The sequence below is a fragment of the Peromyscus eremicus genome, chromosome 2 (assembly GCF_949786415.1).
Source record: "Peromyscus eremicus chromosome 2, PerEre_H2_v1, whole genome shotgun sequence".
Lineage (NCBI taxonomy): Eukaryota > Metazoa > Chordata > Mammalia > Rodentia > Cricetidae > Peromyscus > Peromyscus eremicus.
This window is the reverse complement of record NC_081417.1, coordinates 80,749,336-80,769,572: the sequence shown is the minus strand read 5'-3', so window position 1 is coordinate 80,769,572 and position 20,237 is coordinate 80,749,336. Positions and strand designations below refer to the sequence as shown.

General features: G+C 47.0%; 1 protein-coding gene across 1 annotated transcript in view; it reads right to left on the bottom strand.

The window, feature by feature from the left end:
• Tmem268 (transmembrane protein 268) overlaps positions 1 to 20,237 on the bottom strand; it is a 32,096-nt gene that overhangs the window by 8,283 nt on the left and 3,576 nt on the right. Inside the window, exons 3-7 of the mRNA XM_059254453.1 lie at positions 18,924 to 19,115; positions 15,735 to 15,844; positions 13,361 to 13,468; positions 11,606 to 11,755; positions 169 to 279 (exon numbers count right to left, since the gene is read on the bottom strand). Of these exons, the coding sequence (XP_059110436.1) occupies positions 169 to 279; positions 11,606 to 11,755; positions 13,361 to 13,468; positions 15,735 to 15,844; positions 18,924 to 19,032 (588 nt within the window). The 5' untranslated portion in view covers positions 19,033 to 19,115. The remainder of the gene's footprint in view (positions 1 to 168; positions 280 to 11,605; positions 11,756 to 13,360; positions 13,469 to 15,734; positions 15,845 to 18,923; positions 19,116 to 20,237) is intronic.

The following is a 20,237-nucleotide window of genomic DNA, read 5'->3' as shown; positions in this document are numbered from 1 at the left end:
GCAGGGACCTTCATTCTTACAGTACCCAACCGCAGGGTTCAGCACAGAGGAGTCCTGAGGAAGACACGGGAACTGGGGCGGGGGGTGGGGGGGAGCAATCACAGTGGCACAGCAGACCCTGGACCTCACATGCAGGCCAGCAGGAGAGGTCACTCTGAGACACAGTACCTGGATCACACTCTGGCAGCCTTCCACTGTGTCTGTCACCCCCAGCAGCACCCGGTGTCTCAGAAGGGCTCCATTGACGGCCACCAGCCTCAGGTCTGTGTTCGTGTTAGCCTAAAAGACAAGCACCAGGCCCAAGGCTGACCTCCAAGGAGGTTTCCAAAGAGCTCCTCAGCCCTGGACATCACAGCTGTCCCTCTCCCAGAGGCCACACATCAATCTTGACACTCCAACAACTCTATTTTCCCCCAAAAGTGAATTCAGGGTGAGAGAGTTTGGACCAAAGCCTAGCTCTGCTGCTTCCTGGCTGTACTGCCCATGTCTCTCCATTGAGTCCCTGTCTTAGGTTGTAGATTAAGAAAAAAGCACAGCTCTGCCTCCTAGGAGTGAGGTGAGAGCTCACTGAGTTGTGAAGGAAGTCTTTAGCCCAAGGCTAGATGAAATCACAATGTAGTGGCTCTTTGAAGGAATGTGAGGAACAGACATCTATTCTGTGTGGAAAGAACCAGCTCAATTAACACCACCTACTTTTTTTTTTTTTTTTCATTTCTCTTTTTTTGAAACAGGAACTCAAATTTAAGATCCCCTGACCTCAGCCTCCAGCAAGCCAGGAGCGAGACATGTTCTACCAAGCTACATGCTAACAGACCCACTTCTAAAGCTCCCAGCACAATACGTGGCCCTCAGAGAAGCTGTCTCCTTCTTCGGCTCCCACCCATACCAGTCAATGTCAAATCTGCAGCTGGCAGATGCCAAGGAGACGAGAAAGGGGAGGAGAGAGGTGATAGGACCCAATGGCCTGGAAAAGGGACCCTCAGAGAGTCTTTAGAGGTGACTACTGGACCAGCCCAAGACAAGGGCTCCCCAAAGGAAACCCAGAAATGTACAGAGGCTCTTTTGCAAGGTCACACAGAGAAAGACAATGCTGGCACTCGGTGAAAGAGGGTCTGGGTGGCCAGCCCATGCCTCCCACTGGAGGATTGGCCCATGAAAAAATTCTACATGCCAAGGGCCTGTCCTCTGGCCTACCTAGGCATGGAAAAAGACCACTGGGCATGGAGAGGTAGAAAATCTATCTAGAATTCTCCAGCATGTCATCTTATCTCCACGGCACACACGGGCATAGAGCTGGGATTCACCAGGGGTCACAGTGCACTGGAATGCCTCCACTGGCTTTCACCAGAACTCTGGTCAGTCTTGCTCACCTGTTCAGAAACTCACTCACTGAGAGTTCAGTTCCTGACCCTGGCCCCACGGCCTATATCACCCTGGGCAGGTCATTTACCTCCATGTCCTCATCCTAAACCAGAGATGGAAACTCCCCTGACTTATGTGCCTTAATAATGACAAAATGAGCCACTGCATGTGGACCACCCACAGGTGGACATTCCACACATGTTGGCCAGGAGTGTCACTGTGACAGGGGACCTGGACTGAAATGCTGTTTTCTCCACCGTGTCACCCTGGTCACACATGGGCATCTCCAGGGACTTCCTAGCTATGTGTTGCACTCTGAGGGGGACATGAGGCAGAGGCCTGGCTATTGCACCACCCTTCTGGTCTTGGAAAAGCTAATCACTCACCACATGAGGGGAGAAAACAATGGAAAGGGCATCAGATCTTGAGGGTGTTACAGATGCTAAGTGATGCAGGGAGGGGACTAATCCTGTGAGGGGCACAACCAGGAAGGAGAGGGCTGCAGGGTCCTGATAAGAAATCCCAAAGCCCACCCTGCACTGATTGGGAACAGGTAAGGCCCCATCTCTGGACTGCGCAGACCAGATCCCTAGCCCCTAGGCCCCGGGAGCACATTTCATGCCACTCCCCCAAGCCATTGGAGCCCCAGGGACCGGCTAGCTGCCCCTCCCCCGCCCCCTCACCAAAAAAACAGCCCCCTGTGACACCAGTGAAAACCAGAGACATAAGCCCACCCTGCACTGATTGGGAACAGAAAACAGATGCTATCCTGTACTGACTAGGAATAGCCGCTCCCTGAGACAGAGCCCACTGGTGCCCATTGTACTAAGAGCTGCTCCCTAAGACACAGAACGCATCAGCACCAAGTGGACCAAGAGCCCAGATTAGATCAAGAGCTCGCACTAGACCAAGAGTATCAATCAGACAAAAGAGGCTCCCTCAGACACAGACAGCACTTGCACGGAGTGGAGGAAGAGATGGGTAGACGCCAGTGCAAAAACACAGTCAACAACATAAAGACCAATATGGTACCACCAGAACCTAGTGGTGCTACACCAGTAAGACCTGAACATCCCAAAGCAGAAGAAATAGACCTTCAAAATGACCTGAAGAAGATGATAGAAGCCTTTAAAGAAGAAATGAAAAATACCCTTAAAGAATTCGAAGAAAAGACAAACAAAACATTGAAAGAAATCAATAAATGTCTTAAAGAAAACCAAGAAATAGCAATTAAACAGGTGAATGAAAAAGTCTAAGATTTGAAAACTGAAATAGAGGCAATAAAGAAGACACAAACTGAGGGACGGCTGGAAATGGAAAATCTGAGTAAAGGAACAGGAACTACAGATGCAAGCATAATGAACAGAATGCAAGAGATGGAAGAAAGAATCTCTGGTGTTGAAGATACAATAGAGGAAATAGATTCGTCAATCAAAGAAAACACTAAAGCCAAAAAAAGTCATAACACAAAATGTCCAGGAAATTTGGGACACCATGAAAAGACCAAACCTAAGAATAATAGGGATAGAAGGAGAAGAATACCAACTCAAAGGCACAGAAAATATATTCAACAAAATCATAGAAGAAAACTTTCCCAACTTAAAGAAGGAAATGCCAGCCAGGCGGTAGTGGCACACACCTGTAATCCCAGCACTCAGAAGGCAATGGCGAGCGGATCTCTGTGAGTTCGAGGCTAGCCTGGTCTACAGAGCTAGTCCAGGACAGGCTCCAAAGCTATAGAGAAACCCTGTCTCGAAACACCCCCCCCCCAAAAAAAGAAGGAAATGCCTATGAAAGTATAAGAAGCTTACAGAACACCAAAAAGACTGGATCAAAAAAAAAGACCCCTCACCACATAAACATACAGAATAAAGAAAAAATAGTAAGAGCTGCAAAGGAAAAAGGCCAAGTAACATATAAAGGCAGACCCATCAGAATAACACCTGACTTCTCAATGGAGACTCTGAAAGTCAGAAGTTCCTAGACAGATGTTATGCAGACACTAAGAGACCATAGATGCCAACCCAAACTATTATATCCAGCAAAACTCTCAATCACCATAGATGGAGTAAAAAAAAAAAAATTCCATGATAAAACCAGATTTAAACAATATCTCTCCACAAATCCAGCCCTACAGAAAGCAATAGAAGGAAAAATCCAACCTAAGAAAGTTAAATACACCCATGAAAATACAGGTAATAGATAATCCCACACCAACAAATACCAAAGAAGAGAAACACACAACACTACCAACAAAAAATAATAGGAATTGACAATCACTGGTCATTAATATCCATTAATATCAATGGTCTCAATTTGCCTATAAAAAGAAACAGGCTGACAGAATGGATACAAAAAACAGGATCCATCCTCCTGCTGCACACAAGAAATACACCCAACTTTAAAGACAGACACAACCTCAGAGTAAAAGGCAGGGAAAAGACTTTCCCATCAAACAGACTTAAGAAGCAAGCTGGTGTAGCTATCCTAATATCTAATAAAATAGACTTCAAACTAAAATCACTCAAAAGAAATCAGAAAGGGCATTGCATACTTATCACAGGGAAAATCCACCAAGATGAAGTCTCAATTCTGAACATTTATGCCCCAAATACAAGGGCACTCACATTTGTAAAAAAAAAAAAAAAAAAAAAAAAAAAAATTACTAAAGCTTAAATCACACATCAAACCCCACACACTAGTAATGGGAGATTTCAACACCCAACTCTCACCACTGGATAGATTTGCCAGACTGAAAGTTAACAGAGAAATAAGGGAACTAACAGAAGTTATAACTCAAATGGACTTAATAGATATCTACAGAACATTCCACCCTAACACAAAAGAATATACCTTCTTCTCAGCACCCCATGGAACCTTCTCTAAAATTGATCACATGCTTGGTCACAAAGCAAATCTCAACAGATACAAAAAAATTGGAATAACCTCCTGTAGTTTATCGGACCACTATGGCTTAAAGTTAGATTTCAACAACAAAAGTTAAAGAAAGCCTATAATCTCATGGAAACTGAACAATGCCCAAATGAATCACCAATGGGTCAAGGAAGAAATAAAGAAAGAAAGATTTCCTAGAATTCAATGAAAATGAAAGTACAACGTACCAAAACTTATGGGACACTATGAAAGCAGTGCTAAGAGGAAAGTTCATAGCACTAAATACTCACATAAAGAAGATGGAGAAATCTCACACTAGTGACTTAACAACACACCTGAAAGCTCTAGAACAAAAAAATGCCAAGAAATAATCAAATTGAGGGCTGAAAACAATGAAATAGAAACAAAGAGAACAATACAAAGAATCAATGAAACAAAGAGTTGGTTCTTTGAGAAAATCAACAGGATAGACAAGCCCTTATCCAAATTAACCAAATTAACCAAAAGGCAGAGAAAGAATATCCAAATTAACAAAATCAGAAATGAAAAAGGAGACATAACAACAGACAATGAGGAAATCCAGAGAATCATCAGGTCATACTTCAAAAATCTGTACTCCACAAAATTGGAAAATCTGAAAGAAATGGTATGGTGATATTTTAATTGTGCTGAAATGTGATTTTATTTGTATGTTAATAAATAAAGTTTGGCTGGAGATCAGAGGTCATAGCAAGCCATAAAACAGAAGTCAGGTGGTGGTAGCACACGCCCTTAATCCAATCACATGGCAGGCAGAGTCTTTGTGTGGTCAAGGACACAGCCAAGAGTGGTGACACACGCTTTTAATCCCAGTACCAACCATAGAGACCTGGAGGTCTGTAAAGACAGGCAGTGACGAGGAAATGATGTGGCTGTTCTTAGAGCCAATGAGAAGGCAGAACAGGAAGGCAATAAAAGCACAGTTTAGACAGGAATAGAATAAGCTCTTTCTGGGAAAGCTACAGTGTGGTGGTAAGTAAAGGCTAGTCATGGTTACTTGCTATTTCTCTGATCTCTTCAGCTATTACCTCTGTATTGGGCTATGTGTTTCTTATTTAATAAGACTGTTTAGAAATTCATCTACAAAATGGACAATTTTCTGGATAGGTATCACATACCAAAGTTAAATCAAGACCAGATAAACTATTTAAATAGGCTAATAACCCCTAAGGAAATAGAAACAGTCATTAAAAGTCTCCCAACCAAAAAAAGTCCAGGACCAGATGGTTTCGGCACAGAATTCCACCAGAATTTCAAAGAAGAGCTAATTCCAATACTCTTCAAATTGTTCCACACAATAGAAACAGAAGAAACATTATCAAATTCTTTTTTTATGAGGCTATAGTTACCCTGATACCCAAACCACACAAAGATGCAACAAAGAAAGAAAATTACAGACCAATCTCCCTCATGAACATTGATGCAAAAATACTCAATAAAAATATTGGCAAACTGAATCCAAGAACACATCAAAAAAATTATCCACCATGATCAAGTAGGCTTCATCGCAGGGATGCAAGGATGGTTCAAAATACAAAAATCTGTCAATGTAATACACCATATAAACAAACTGAAAGAAAAAAACCACATGATCATCTCATTCGATGCTGAAAAAGCCTTTGACAAAATCCAACACCCCTTCATGATAAAGGTTCTAGAGCAATCAGGAATACAGGGAACATACCTAAACATAAAAAAGGCAATTTATAGCAAGCCAACAGCCAACATCAAATTAAATGGAGAGAAACTCAAAGCAATTCCACTAAAATCAGAAACAAGACAAGGCTGTCCACTCAGAGCATACTTATTCAACACAGTACTCGAAGTCCTAGCTAGAGCAATAAGACAACAAAAGGAGATCAAGGAGATAAAAACTGGAAAGGAAGAAGTCAAACTTTCGCTATTTGCAGACAATATAATAGTGTACATAAGTGATGCCAGAAATTCTACCAGGGAACTCCTACAGCTGATGAACTTCTTCAGTAATGTGGCAGCATACAAGATTAACTCAAAAAAATCAGTAGCCCTCCTATATACAAACAATAAAAGGGCTCAAAAAGAAATCAGAGAAACATCACCCTTTACAATAGCCACAAATGATATAAAATACCTTGGGGTAACTCTAACTAAGCAACCTGTATGACAAGAACTTTAATCCTCTGAACAAAGAAATTGAAGAAGATATCAAAAAATGGAAAGATCTCACATGCTCATGGATAGGCAGGATTAACATAGTAAAAATGGCAATCTTATCAAAAGCAATCTACATATTCAATGCAATCCCCATCAAAATCCCAATGCAATTCTTCACAGACCTGGAAAGAACAGTACTCAACTTCATAGGAAAAAACAAAAAACCCAGGATAGCTAAAAGAATCTTGTACAATAAAGCAACCTCTGGAGGCAACATGATCCCTGACTTTAAACTCTACTATAGAGCTACAGTAATAAAAATAGCTTAGTACTGGCATAAAAACCGACATGTGGACCAATGAAATCAAATTGAAGACGCTGACATTAATCCACACATGTATGAACACCTAATTTTTGACAAAGAAGCCAAAACTGTACAATGGAAAAAAGAAAGCATCTTCAACAAATGGTGCTGGCATAACTGGATGTTAACATGTAGAAGATTGCAAATAAATCCATATCTGTCACCATACACAAAACTTAAGTCCAAGTGGATCAAAGACGTAAGTCCAGTTACTCTGAACCTGATAGAAGAGAAAGTAGGAAGTAGTCTTGAATGCATTGGCACAGGAGACCACTTCCTAAATATAACACCAGTAGCACAGACACTGAGAAGCTTTTGTAGGGCAAAGGACACGGTCAATAAGACAAAAAGACAGCCTACAGAATGGGAAAAGATATTCACCAACACCACATCTGACAGAGGGCTGATCTCCAGAATATATAAAGAACTCAAGAAACTACACATCAAAATACCTAACAGTCCAATTAAAAAAATGGGCTATTGAGCTAAACAGAATTCTCAACAGAAGAATCACAAATGGCGGAAAGACATTTAAAGAATTGCTCAACATCCTTAGTCATCAGGGAAACGCAAATCAAAACAACTCCGAGATACCATCTTATACCTGTCAGAATGGCTAAGATCAAAAATACTGAAGACAGCTTATGTTGGAGAGGATGTGGAGTAAGGGGAACACTCCTCAACTGTTGGTGGGAATGTAAACTTGTACAGCCACTTTGGAAATCAGTATGGTGGTTTCTCAGAAAATTGGGAATCAATCTTCCTCAAGACCCAGCTATACCACTCTTGGGCACATACTCAAGGAATGTTCAATCATACCACAAGGACACATGCTCAACTATGTTCATAGCAGCATTATTTGTAACAGCCAGAACCTGGAAACAACCTAGATGCCCCTCATCTGAAGAATGGATAAAGAACATGTGGTACACATACACAATGGAATACTACTCAGCAGAGAAAAACAATGACATCATGAGGTTTGCAGGCAAATGGATGGAACTAGAAAATATCATCCTGAGTGAGGTAACCCAGACTCAGAAGGACAAACACATAAGTGGATACTAGATGTAAAGCAAAGGATAACCAGACTACAACCCACAGCTCCAGGGAGGCTAGCTAGTAAGGAGGACTGTAGGAAGGATACATGGATTGCCCAGTGATGGAGAAATGGATGAGATCTACATGAGCAAACTGGGGGTGAGGGAGGTAATGGAGGGCAAAGGACAGGGGATGAGAGCTTAGGGGAATGGGAGGTTCAAGCTGGAATGGGAACAGAGTGGGAAAACAAGGAAAGAGATACCATGATTAATGAAGATACCATGGGAATAGGGAGAAACAGAGTACTAGGGAGGTTCCCAGGAATCCACAAGCATGACTCCACCATAGACTACCAGAAATAGTCGAGAGGGTGCCTAAGCTGACCTACTCTGCTGATTGGATGGCTGAATACCATAACTGTCATCATAGAGGCCTCATCCAGTGACTGATGTAAGCAGATCAGAGATCCATGACTGGGTCCCAAGCAGAGTTCCAGGAGTCCAATCGATGAGAGATAAGAGGGATACTATGAGCAACAGATATCAAGACCATGATTGTAAAAAGTACAGAGACAACTAGCCAAACTAGCGGAAACACATGAACTGTGGACCAATAGCTGAGGAGCCCCTGTTGTACTGGGCTTAGGCCCTCTGGATAAGCAAGACAGTTGTTGAGCTTGAACTGTATAGGGGGCCCCCAGGCAGTGGGACGGGGACCTGTTCCTAGTACATGAGCCAGCTTTTTGGAACCTAGTGCCTATGTTGAGAAATTTTGCACAACCTTGGTGCAGGAAGGAGGGGCCTGGACCTGCCTCAACTGAATGTACCAGGCTCTGCTGACTCCCCATGGGAGACCTTGCCTTGGAGGAGGTAGGAATGGGGGGTGGATTGGTGGGCAAGGCTGGGGGCGGGAGGAGAGAGGACAGGGGAATCTGTGGTTAGTATGTACAAAATGAATAGAAAATCTCTTAACTAAAAAAAAAAAAAAAAAAAAAGGAGTAAGAAAAAATCCCCGGGGCCAATACTTTATTCCCAGCACTTGGAAGACAGAGGCAGGTAGATCTCTGTGAGTTCGAGGCCAGCCTGGTCTACATAGAGTTCCAGGACAGTCAAGGCTATGTAGAGACCCTGTCTCAAACAAACAAACAAAGAAATCCCAGAGACTGGAGGTCCATTAGCTGAGATGGAAAGAAAGAGCTGAGCAGAGCTGTGTGGCCAAGTTCTTGAACTTCTCTGAGCTTTTCTGCACAGGCAAACAAAGTCAACAACAGTCACAATTACTACTTCTTGAGCAGGTATTTTATGCCAAGTACTACTGTAAGTGCTTTCCACATAAAATGGGTCCTTTAATTCTCACAATCATCAAAGCCAGAGTTATCATGCCATTTTCCGGTAAGGAAACTAAGGTCCAGAGCTGTGCAACTTAGCTTGCCCCAGGTTGTAGAGCTAACAAATCACAGGAGACTTCTGTGTCCCTACAACACTGTTGGGCACAGACATCAAGCCCTGAGCACAAAGCACACAGAGGGTGCCCAGAGAATGGACATCAGTACTAGGAAGATAGGACCCTGGAAGTGTTTCTCAAGTAACTGAAGAGCCTAGAGAATCATTTCGGGGCTCTTCACCTGGGGTCCCTGACTATACCTGTGAGCAGAGAACAGGTCCTTCTCTAGGCCCTGTGTCGAGCACCTCACCTGGCACTCTCTGGCTTCACAGTACAGCTGCATCAAAACAGAAGGGGCAGGGAGGAGGCCCTGCACCCAGCAGCCCCCACTGGACTGCGTGAGCCACACTGCATCAGGGTCAGTGAGAGAAAGTGGACTGCAGGAGTGAGACACCTGCCAGCTCTCCTCTTCACCTCTTCCTCCTTAGCTTGATAGCTTACTTTCTCCTCTTCCCAAAAGAAGCATTTCCTAGAAGCAGGAGGAGGCTCAATTTATTTTTACAGACCAAGCACAAGGATTTGAAAGGCCTGAACAGAACCCAGGGGCAGAGTTATCTTGTCAAAGCAAAGCCCAACAAAGATCCTTTCAGAATGATTAGGCCATAAAGTCCCAATTTGTCCCCGTGCACACAGGCATGAAATGGAATTTGACAACATGAAGCCAAGCCATGCAGAAATGGAAGTCTTGCTAAGGATTCTGGAGCAGCAAGCAGTGGTCAAGGAATTCGGGACATAGGTACTGAAAGACAGCATCCTGAGCTAGGCAGAATAAGAGCCTAAAAGACATCCAAGCCCCTTCCCAGAACCTGTGACCTCACTGTTGCACAGCAGAGTGGACCAGGGCTGAAGCTGCCCAGCTGACCTTACACTGGGAGAGGGTCTTGGCATACCCAGACACCAGGAGAGGGTCTTGGCATACCCAGGCAGAACTATACAACCATGGGGGTCCTTAAAGTGGAATTGGAAAACGGCAAGAAGTAGATACACCCCCAGGAGCCCTGCCAATTTCTGGCCCAGGGACACTGCTAACCACAAGACCCTAAGGAAGGAAGTTTGTATTCATGACCACAGCACTGGATGCTACACACTAGGTGCTAAGAGGCTGACCTGGACTAAGCAGTCAAGCCTTGAGCCTTATCACTTAGCAGCAGTGAGCCTGAGGCTGCTCTCAGAGTCCTTCTGGACCCCTGCTCCCTGTCTGCAAAGGCCCCTGTCCAGAGTCACAAGGGGTTAGCATGGAAAGCCTCTGACAGCTACCATCCCTGGAAAGGTTGGTACGCAGCACAAGCACAAACGCTCACTAACCCAGTGAGTGCCACGGTGAGCAGGGAAGCAGGGATCTCCTCTCTAAAGGTGATCGGGGCTCATATGCTTGGCTTTGAACCCTGCCTCTCCACTTATATGAGATCCAGGATGAGTTCCCTAACTCTCTGAGCCCACTCCCTGTCTCCCAGGTTGCTACTGAAGCCAAGTGAGGCCTGGCTGTTAGTGAAGCATCCACCCACCCCAGGAGGGACAATGGCCCCACCTCCTGAGCCCTCATCCTCCTGCCCTGGTACTCAGTGAGGTGGGCTGGGACCTTCCCTCCCTGCCAATCACAAGTTACTGTGCAGGTCCAGGCAGAGGTGTGTGCTCAAGCTCAGCTAACTAGAGAGCTGCAGAAGGGCTGGCAGCTGGGAACTGCTCTTGAAACAGCTGGCTTCCGGGAGAAAAACAACAATCTGCAGTGACTGGAGAAGAAAAGAAAGAAAGAAGAGAGAACAAAGAGCCTTTGCTCCTTGGCCAAGAGGCAAGTGGCTCTGCACACCACACGCAACTGCCCCAGGGAGCAGCCAAAGCCACAGGCTGGCAGAGAGTGAACCGAAAGCACCAAAGGGAGACAGTGGAACCTTCCAAGGGAGCAAGGGAGCAAGAGAGCAAAGGGGAAGGGGGAGGAGGGGAGGAAGACCATGGCGACACAAGCCTGTAAGCCTTGCACTTAGGAAAAGGATCACGAGTTTGGGGCCAACCTAGGCTACATAGCAAGACCCCCACCTCAAAAGAACAAAGGAACAAAACAAGAGCAACATGTAATGGCACATGCCTATAATCCCAGCACTCGGAAGCCAGAGGCAGGCCACATAGCAAGTTCTAGGTCATGGGCCTACATGGTGAGAACCTGTCAAAAGAGAGAGAGGACAACAGGAGGATTTAGCTTCACATGTGGCCCTATATCTGTTAGTCATGGGTGTGCAGCCATGAGGGTAGCTGATGGAGCCGTCTGAGGCAGAGTTGAAGTATCAGACTGCCCAGCTATGGCGGGAACAGACAGGGCCCCAGACATCTCACCTTCCTCTGCTGCCTCTCAAAGATCAGCACGAGGATCAGGGTCAGGCCGACAGCAGTCAGGGTGGCAAGCAGCACGCCTGCCCACTGGTTGCCCAGGGCAAACATTTGGCTGGTGGAGTAGATGTTGGCCCACACCACCACGTAGAAGACCTGTAGAAGACAGAGGAAGGCGTGGGGCTGTCAGGGACAACAACTCCATTCATGGCACCCCTTTGAGTACCCCTGGCTCTCCTTGGGTCAAACAGCCTCCCAAGGGCCAGAAAGAACCCATGCCAGCCCTGGGACCTGAGCTCAACTCCCTGCTTCTTAAGTGAATCTTGACAACAGGTTGTAACTGGCCTGGCAGAAATGAAGATGTTCTAAAGAGACACTTGTGTCTCTCAATCTGATTATCAGACTATGGAAACTATGGGCCCCAAAGAAATGGGAGTTCTGCTAGGAATCTCATGTTGGGAAATGGCACCAGCCAGAGGGGGGACTTGTCTCGCAAAAAGATTTCATAAGCTGGGTGTTGGTGGCACATGCCTTTACTCCCAGCACTCTGTGAGTTCAAGGTCAGCCTGGTCTACAGAGTGAAATCCAGCACAACAGGCACCAAAACTACACGGAGAAACCCTGTCTCGGAAAAAAAAAAAAAGAGAGAGAGAGAGAGAGATTTCACACAGTTCACTACAACTTCTCAGACCCTCACAGGATGAGACCAAGGCCCAGAAAAAGATGAACCAGTGGGAGGAGGGACCACATCTTGACTAGACTGCTTAGATGTGCGTGGCCTTGGTTATCTACTGCAACTTTGCTCTCCCTTCAGGACCTCTGTTGTGTTTGCTGGCTCTCTTTGTCACTCGTTCCAATGTGGCCACATTGGATAAATCTCCTTTTTCGGCTTTCCACTTTTAATTTGGTTCTTTTAGTTGGCCTATTGAAGATGGGTAGCTGAACCTGACTTGGGGTAAAGTTGGTGACCCCTCAAGTTTGATAACAAGGTCAATCACTCCTAGCCCTCCTGACCCCAATCCTAAATGAAATAAAAAGGGCAGGCACTCTGGAAAGAACTCAGTGTCTAAAACCCACAGTAATCCCTGCCTTGCAGCATGGCTTGGACAACACATGGTACCTCTCTAAGCCTAGGTTTCCCCACCTGTGAACTAGGAATAACCATGCCTTCTTCACAGGGCTACTCCAGGACTAACAAGGTAACATTTCCTAGTCCAGAGTTGTTAAATGCTAGTCCCCTCTTCTCTTTCTCCCCTGAAATGGGAGGCAGGGTCAGCTGGACCATAAACACACACAGAAGCCAGAAATCAGAGTGGTTAAGGGTTCAGCGGCAGGACCTAGATAGCCTGGGTTCACACAATCCTTGGCCATGTATGCACATGTTTCTGTGTGTGGATAATGTAGTCACAGAAATATGTTTGCAAGTATACACATACACAGGTAGGTATATGTATGCATTTGTGTGTATGCACACTATAAATACCGGAAACACACCTATCTGTGAACGAAAGGAAAACCAAATCCCAGAGAGAAAAGTCTTGGCCAAGGGCAAACACTGAGTCGGAAGCCTGGTGGTTCACAGATTCCCAATTCCAACTCCCATTCCCTACTGACTCCTTCCACACCAAAGCCATGTCTTTGATACTAGGCTTGCAAAGGTAAGTGGATTCCTCCTCCCCTTATATGCCCAAAGACATACTGCTGCATTTGGTGTGTCTGAGGTCAATGTGGGAGACAGTATGGGCCTAACCTACTACTTACCACAGCAAAGGCCAGCCGCATAGGCCTGGAGTTGTAGATGATATACCTCCTCACTTGAGGTTCCAAGAGGGCACTCTCAGCCAAGTTCCTGTATTGCTCAGCAGGGACCTATGTCACCCAAGATAAAGATGTCATAAGTTACAGGACAGTCAACTCCCCATCTCCTCCCTGCCAGCAAGTGTGACGTTCCCAGTTCACAGGAATGCCCATGGGAGGAGGATAAAGCAAACTCAAGGCACCTTAGAGGGCAGAATGGGAGGTTGGGAGCATAGACTTGGGATCCTAGGGTACAATCTAACTGCAGGAACCTGAGAACCAGGGTATCCTGCAGAGGAACCACACAGCCTGGGTCTCAGTACCTTTCAACAAGCATAGGAAGTCTTGAGAAGGACACAGGCCCTGGGCTAAACTCTGGTCATGTCACTAAAGTGCTGGGTGACTTTGAGCCAAGTGAACCCTTCTCTGAACCTTGGGTTCCTCTTCTCTAAAATGAGGGAGCGGTGGGTGCACTGTAGTGTTGAGTGAATGGTCAGTGAGGTGGTACACAGGGTACTCAGCAGAGTGAAAGCCACACAATGAGCGCTGGGCACTCAGAGCCAGCCTACCAACACTGCCATTTGACACTGCACACAATCCCAAGCACTGAGGGCACAGGTCTTCCTGTCCAAATCAGAGTGTCTGCAGAGCACATCAGCCCTACAGAAGCAGCGTCACCAAAGGAACTAGCCACTTAAGAATTACATCCCGACATGGGACATCTCGAGGACTCAGGAGTAAAGGAGCTTTGCAGTAAGTGATGCAAGCCTGATGACCCAAGTTTATCCCCAGAATCCAGAGAAGGGTAGAAGAAAGAACAGACCACACAGTTGTCCTGACTTCCTCCACACATGCAGCCTGGCACACACATGCATGCACCCACCCACCTACATACACATGATAACAATCATCATCATAAATACAATTTCTTCAAAGTGGAAAAATAAGTCACCTAAGAACACAGTACAACAGCGTACACACAAACTCCTTACTAATCTCAAGACGGTGATTTAAGAGAGATCTGGGGTTTGGGGAGATGGCTCAGTGGGCAAATCTGCGGCACAAGCCTGAGGACTTGAGGTTGGATTCCTGGCACCCCTGTTAAATAACCGGGTGCTTTGGGGAAATCCCTGGTAGCCAGTCTAGGTGGATCAGCCAGCTCCAGGTTCAGGGACAGACCCTGTGTCAATAAACAAGGTAGAGCACAAACCAGGCAGACACATCAACCTCAGGCCTACCCATTCACATGCATGTACATATGAACACATACACCACACACGACAGGACGGGAGGGAGGCAAGCAGGGAGTGGGAGAAGAGAGACTAGGAGGGGGAAGTTCTGCACAAGTGGGATGGAAACACAGACAGCAAAGGAAACCTGTCCAGAGCAGGGGAGGTTCAGTGCTGTCCCCAAAGTCTTCCTTCAACGGCAGCGTGTCAAACTCAGAAAGCTTGGGTGTACCGAGCTGCCCGTGCCCCTGCCTGTGATCAGTCCCTTCTGGCTAGCTAGCCTAGAGAAGACTTCACCTCCAGGGTTCTGGGGAGTGAACCACACCATCGTCCTCCACTCCAGCAGCAAGTGCTATGCTCGCTGAGACACTGCTTTGTCCCAGAACATCTGCAAATGCTCCTGGTGTCACACATGCAATCCTAATGGAAGCCCTACAGACCAGGCATTAACATCACCCTCTCTGGCGGACAAAAGTGAGGCACAGAGAGGTTAGGTCTCCTGCCTGAAGTCACACAGGAAGTAAACAGCAAGCCTGGATCCATATCTACACAGCGGGTCTGTGAAGCCCAGGCCTGGATTCACTGTTGGAAGGTACTACATCTCCTATGTAGTAAGTTCCATGAACTTTCACAAATGTAGTTCCCTCCCCTACGATGCCTCCCTCCCGCCCAGCATTCTTAATTTATCCCTCAACAGCTCTGTCAGGGTCTAGTCTTCCATGAAGTTTTTGTGACTACCCACCACAAGGAAGTTCAAAACTTCCTCCTGTGCCATCAGTGCCTTGTCCTCTACTGTGGCATCCATGCCTGGCTGACCTCGCTTACTGGCCCAGGTCTGGCTCCAGCCGGGCAGTGTGAACACTAGCACTGGGTCCCGGTCACCTGTGTACAGCTTAGCCAGCTCAGGGCCAGGACAGAGTGGCCACTCCCAACACACACATTCTGAGTGAACACAGTGGTAAGAAAAGACACTTCTGATATACGCTCCTATGCACCTGACCGCAGCCAGCACAGCTAAAGTTAAGGAAATGCTGCTAAAGAGATCAGCAGGTGGCCGGGTGGCCGGGTGGCTGGAGAGAAGAGCACAGACCCCAGTGGCCAGCACTCACCTGAATGCCCCAGGCCTGCAGCTGTTCCTCGACGGCTCCCAGGTCAAAGGAGACGGGTGCACAGGTGTTGTCGATCCGGAGGACTGCGAGGACCTGGCCATTGTGCAGCTCTGCAAACACATCAGCACATCAGTGGGCTGACCAGAGCACCTCTGGAGGAGTTCAGAACTGAGGGCATCACACCTCGGCTGCGAGTGCCTTCTCGTGATGAGGGACATGGTAGCTGTCCCCAATCCCTAAGGATGTGGCTTGACTGGGAAGCCCCCAGGAGGCAAAACTAAGGCCCGCACTGGCTCACTGTGTAATTTATAATTTCCCAAGACAGAAAGGCATCCCCCAAAGAACGGGTGGTAGTGAGTGCCCTGTCACAAGGCATATGTAAACAGAGGCTGAACAACCAACTACTTTAGGGGCCTGATGAGATAGATCAAGACCAGCCCCTAGATGGCCACGCCTTCATCCCCAGACTATGTTGCCAGGGCAAAGAGGAATGAGCGCTATAGATGGAATGCAGGGCACAGATCAGCTGGCCTTAAGCAGGGACAGCAGCTTGTAGTACCAGTGAGGCTGATGGAATCACAATGGCCCCTAAAAGGAGGCAGGGCACAGAGCACTCGCTATACCATTGCTAGCTTTGGCCAGAGGAGGAGGAGCCACAGCTAAGTACTGTGGGTAGCCTGTACCACTGGGAAGGGGACAGGAAAGGACACAGCCTTGTCCAGTGGGCTCCAGAAAGGAGCACATCCCTGTACTGTGAGCTCAGGAAAGCCAGAGTCAGGCTTGTGACTGCAGAATTGCAGAAGTACCATGGTGGCTCTCAGGCCTCTGTGTTAAACATCAAACATCCTCTGCATCCAGGTAGAGCCCTCCTCCATCACACTCCAACGTTAACCTTGCCCCTCCAATGCCTCATTTGCACACATCACGAATGGGTGTGTGTGGGGGTGTGTGTGTGTGTGTGTGTGTGTGTGTGTGTGTGTGTGTGTGCAATTGTTCAAATTAAGCCCTTCTTTTAGACCATACTTCCATGCTGGTCTGTTCATCACAGCATGCCCTGAGCTGGCTTTGCATCTTGCATAAATGTTTGACACATAAAGGAATGACTATGATAGGACTCTGATCCTCAACCCTGATAGTATTCTTTTCTCATACCCTGGGTCAGGAAGGAAGAGCACCTCCAATCTCAAAGATTCCATCACAGAATTCTAAACTCCAGGTCCTATCCAAAAGAACTTTCAATTTTGCCCTCTCCTCTCTCTTTTTGAAAGGAGTGTGGTACACGGACAAAATACAGGTCAGATCTTGAGGGATCAAACTGTGACCCAGCCTATTACTTACAAGGTAAATGTGTAGGAGAAACTGTTTCCTTACCTATGGACGGTCACAGCCACCACAGGAGACTGGGAACCATTCGGATGATGGCCTGGATGTCACCTCAAGTGGGTGAATTACTAGCCCCAGTGAGGTCACAGTTTGGAAGCAAGCTGTTCAAAACTCAAAAATCCTGATAAGACAGCACTACTATGTCTTTTACGCTCTGCCATACTTTGATAAAAGTATAAGATTAAACTGAAGACTTCTGAAATGGAAAGGGGTAGACAGAAAAGAACGAGGGTAGCTAATAAGACCCCTGTTGGAGAACTGACACCCTCGCTATGCACTTGTTCCAAGAGTCCTACGAGGTGGATGCTGTTCTCATGAAAACAGAAGGCAAGCCTCTGGAAAGCAGAGGGTTTACCCAGTTGTCTTGAGGGCAGGGGGTGGAACAAACAAGAGTGCCCAAAACACAGCCAGCCTTCAGTGGGCTCTCCCACTGGTGCCCTCCTTGCCACACAGGCTGAAGCTCCCCCAAGAGAGTCTGGAACCTTCAGACAGCTACACCCTGGCTCCACAGGCATTTGCCCAAACACTGCAAAGACCTTTCACCAAATCTCTTGTTTGCATTTCTACTAGGAGTTCCTGGATTCTTGGCAACATAATCGCTCATCTGTTGCTTAAAATGAGAACAGCAAGTCCTGCGCTTAGGAGGAATACTTGCTTCTAGACTGAAACTAAGCAAAGCTGAGAGAGGGAGGGAGAGGGAGGGGGGGGAGGAGAGGAGAGGGGAGGGGAGGGGAGGGGGAGGGGGAGGGGAGGGGGAGGGGAGGGGAGGAGAGGAGAGAGAGAGAGAGAGAGAGAGAGAGAGAGAGGAGAGAGAGAGAGAAAGAAAGAAAGAAAGAAAGAAAGAAAGAAAGAAGGAAGGAAAATGAATGCACAAAGAAGCAAGAGGGGGTTTGCTAAAATTCAGCAGAGTGACACCTATCAAGTCTCAAAGGAAAAATGCTTCATCCTGTCCCTTTCTACTGAAGCATGCATAGGTATTTAAATTGCTTTCTTAATAACACAGTCATACACCTTTTTTGTAAGCACTGAGTTTCAGGCCCTTTACATAAGCCCCACATTCCTACAGATCACCCACAGTTTACAGTACTGTTTCTCCTTGCTATTCCCAGCTACCATTCATCCCTTCATTCAGCACAATCCTAACTCCATGTATCCTATGGAGCAGGCCTCCTGCGGACTCTGCAGACATGGGAAGGGTGAAACAGCACAGAGCCCTACCCTCCCTGAACTTCCATTCTGATAGGGAGGCTGGACACTCAATATTAATCACAGAGATAATTGGTATACAATAAATTCTGCAGGGAGAATACATCAGAAAATCCCAACTAAGGCTAAGCCATCAAATAATTTGCCATGGGAAGGAGGGATGAATGGAGGCCTGAAGGATGAATGGAAATCAAGCACCAAAAAAAAAACACTGGTAGAAAGAACATCATGTACAAAGGTCCTGAGACAGAACGCCCTGGCAAAGAACAGAGAACAGGGCAGTGGGAGGTGCTAAGGCTGGCCTGGTAAATGACGAATCTTCACATGTCCAACGTGAGGCCTGACTGCCAGCAAGGCTACACATCCGAAAAAGGTTCTCTGGTGGGCAGGAGAGAAAACAAGCTAGAAAGTGATGTTCAAGCTCAAGGTGATGACAGGAAGCAGTGACCATGAGAACAGGGTAGAAATGATAGAAAGTGGCCTGGAGCTGAATCCCCAAGCCACCCAGTTATCCAGAGACCCCAGTTATAAAGTGTGAGGTCAGCACAGAATGGGACACAGTGAGAAGGGGAGCATGGGGGGGGGGGGTCATGGCCTTACCTTGCCCCCATCCTGGAGGGCTCCTCTGAGGCAAGGTGCTGCAGCCCAGGACAGAGGTGGGCAGGGGACCAGCTGCCCCACCAGGGTCTGTAGGAGGCTCACAGGCCATGGCAGACAGATAGCTGCTTTAGTTTCTACTTCCTGTTTCTGGGGGTGCAGTTCATGCTGGGGCAACGTCTCCCCTCCACTTGCCTATGAAAAACAGCACAGGAAAGAAGGTGAGCTGGGCTCCCTGGCCTTCCCTGGGACCAGAGTTGCTAAAGGCCAGGCAGGGCCATCAGGAGTCTAAATGCTGACTTCCTGATCATGCTGAGGAAATTCTTTCTCGGAACAGAAATCTCTTTCTCGGAGAAGAAGGAACTAAAACCTTCCCCAGACCTCAGCTGAGAATTCCCCTCCTAGCTGTGGGTCTTCTCCAGCTCAGCCACACCAGGCCCCACGCATGTCTTCCTGAGATGCCCGGGTAAGCAAGTCTGAGACAGGTATTACGTTCATGATGGGGAGGCCTGTTTACATACAGCTTCCCCCAAGGCACTGCAAGATGCACAAAACGAAAGCAGGGAACAGGAAACACAGATTACAGGCAGAGTCCTGTCAATCATGAAAAGAACTAGGCAGACAGCTGGGCTACATACCAGTTCCTTAAAGAGGCGAGGTCCATGTTCAGGGTTCAACACTGTGGCCCCACCACCTCTTATTTCTATTTGTGTAAACTTGGATCGTGGCTTAACCTCAGAGCTTCCAACAGGCTCCTTCAAATCTAGCAGACCTCCCCCCACAGGCCCACTACAGGGAATCAATGGACAGTAAACAGGAAGGCCATGGGGGACAAAGAACATACCCCATGAATATTAACTCTTTTAACCCTTCAATGCCAGCACTCTAGAGGCAGAGGCAGACAGATCTACGTGAGTTCACCAGCCTGATCTACATAGTGAGCTCCAGGCCAGCCTGAGCTACATAGTGAGACCCTGTCTCAAAACAACAACAGCAGTAACAACAACTCGGTCCGGCCTCATGACACAGGCTGATAACCCCAGCACTGAGGGGTACAGCGGGGAGAGGCAATAGGATCCGAAAGTTCAATGCAAGCCTGGGCTACACAGTGAGTTCCAGACAGGTGTAGGCTACCAGGAAAACCCTGCCTCATAAAAGAAGAAAGGCAGTTGCTCCTGGTATAACTGTTTACAGACAGTTGCTGTGACTGAGGCAAGGGTTTGGTCTTTAGGGCTTCCAGGCGGCCAAAACCAACACAGAAACACTGGCAGCTAACTCTTATCCGAGACAAGACTACAAGGAGAGTCAGGCCTGGTT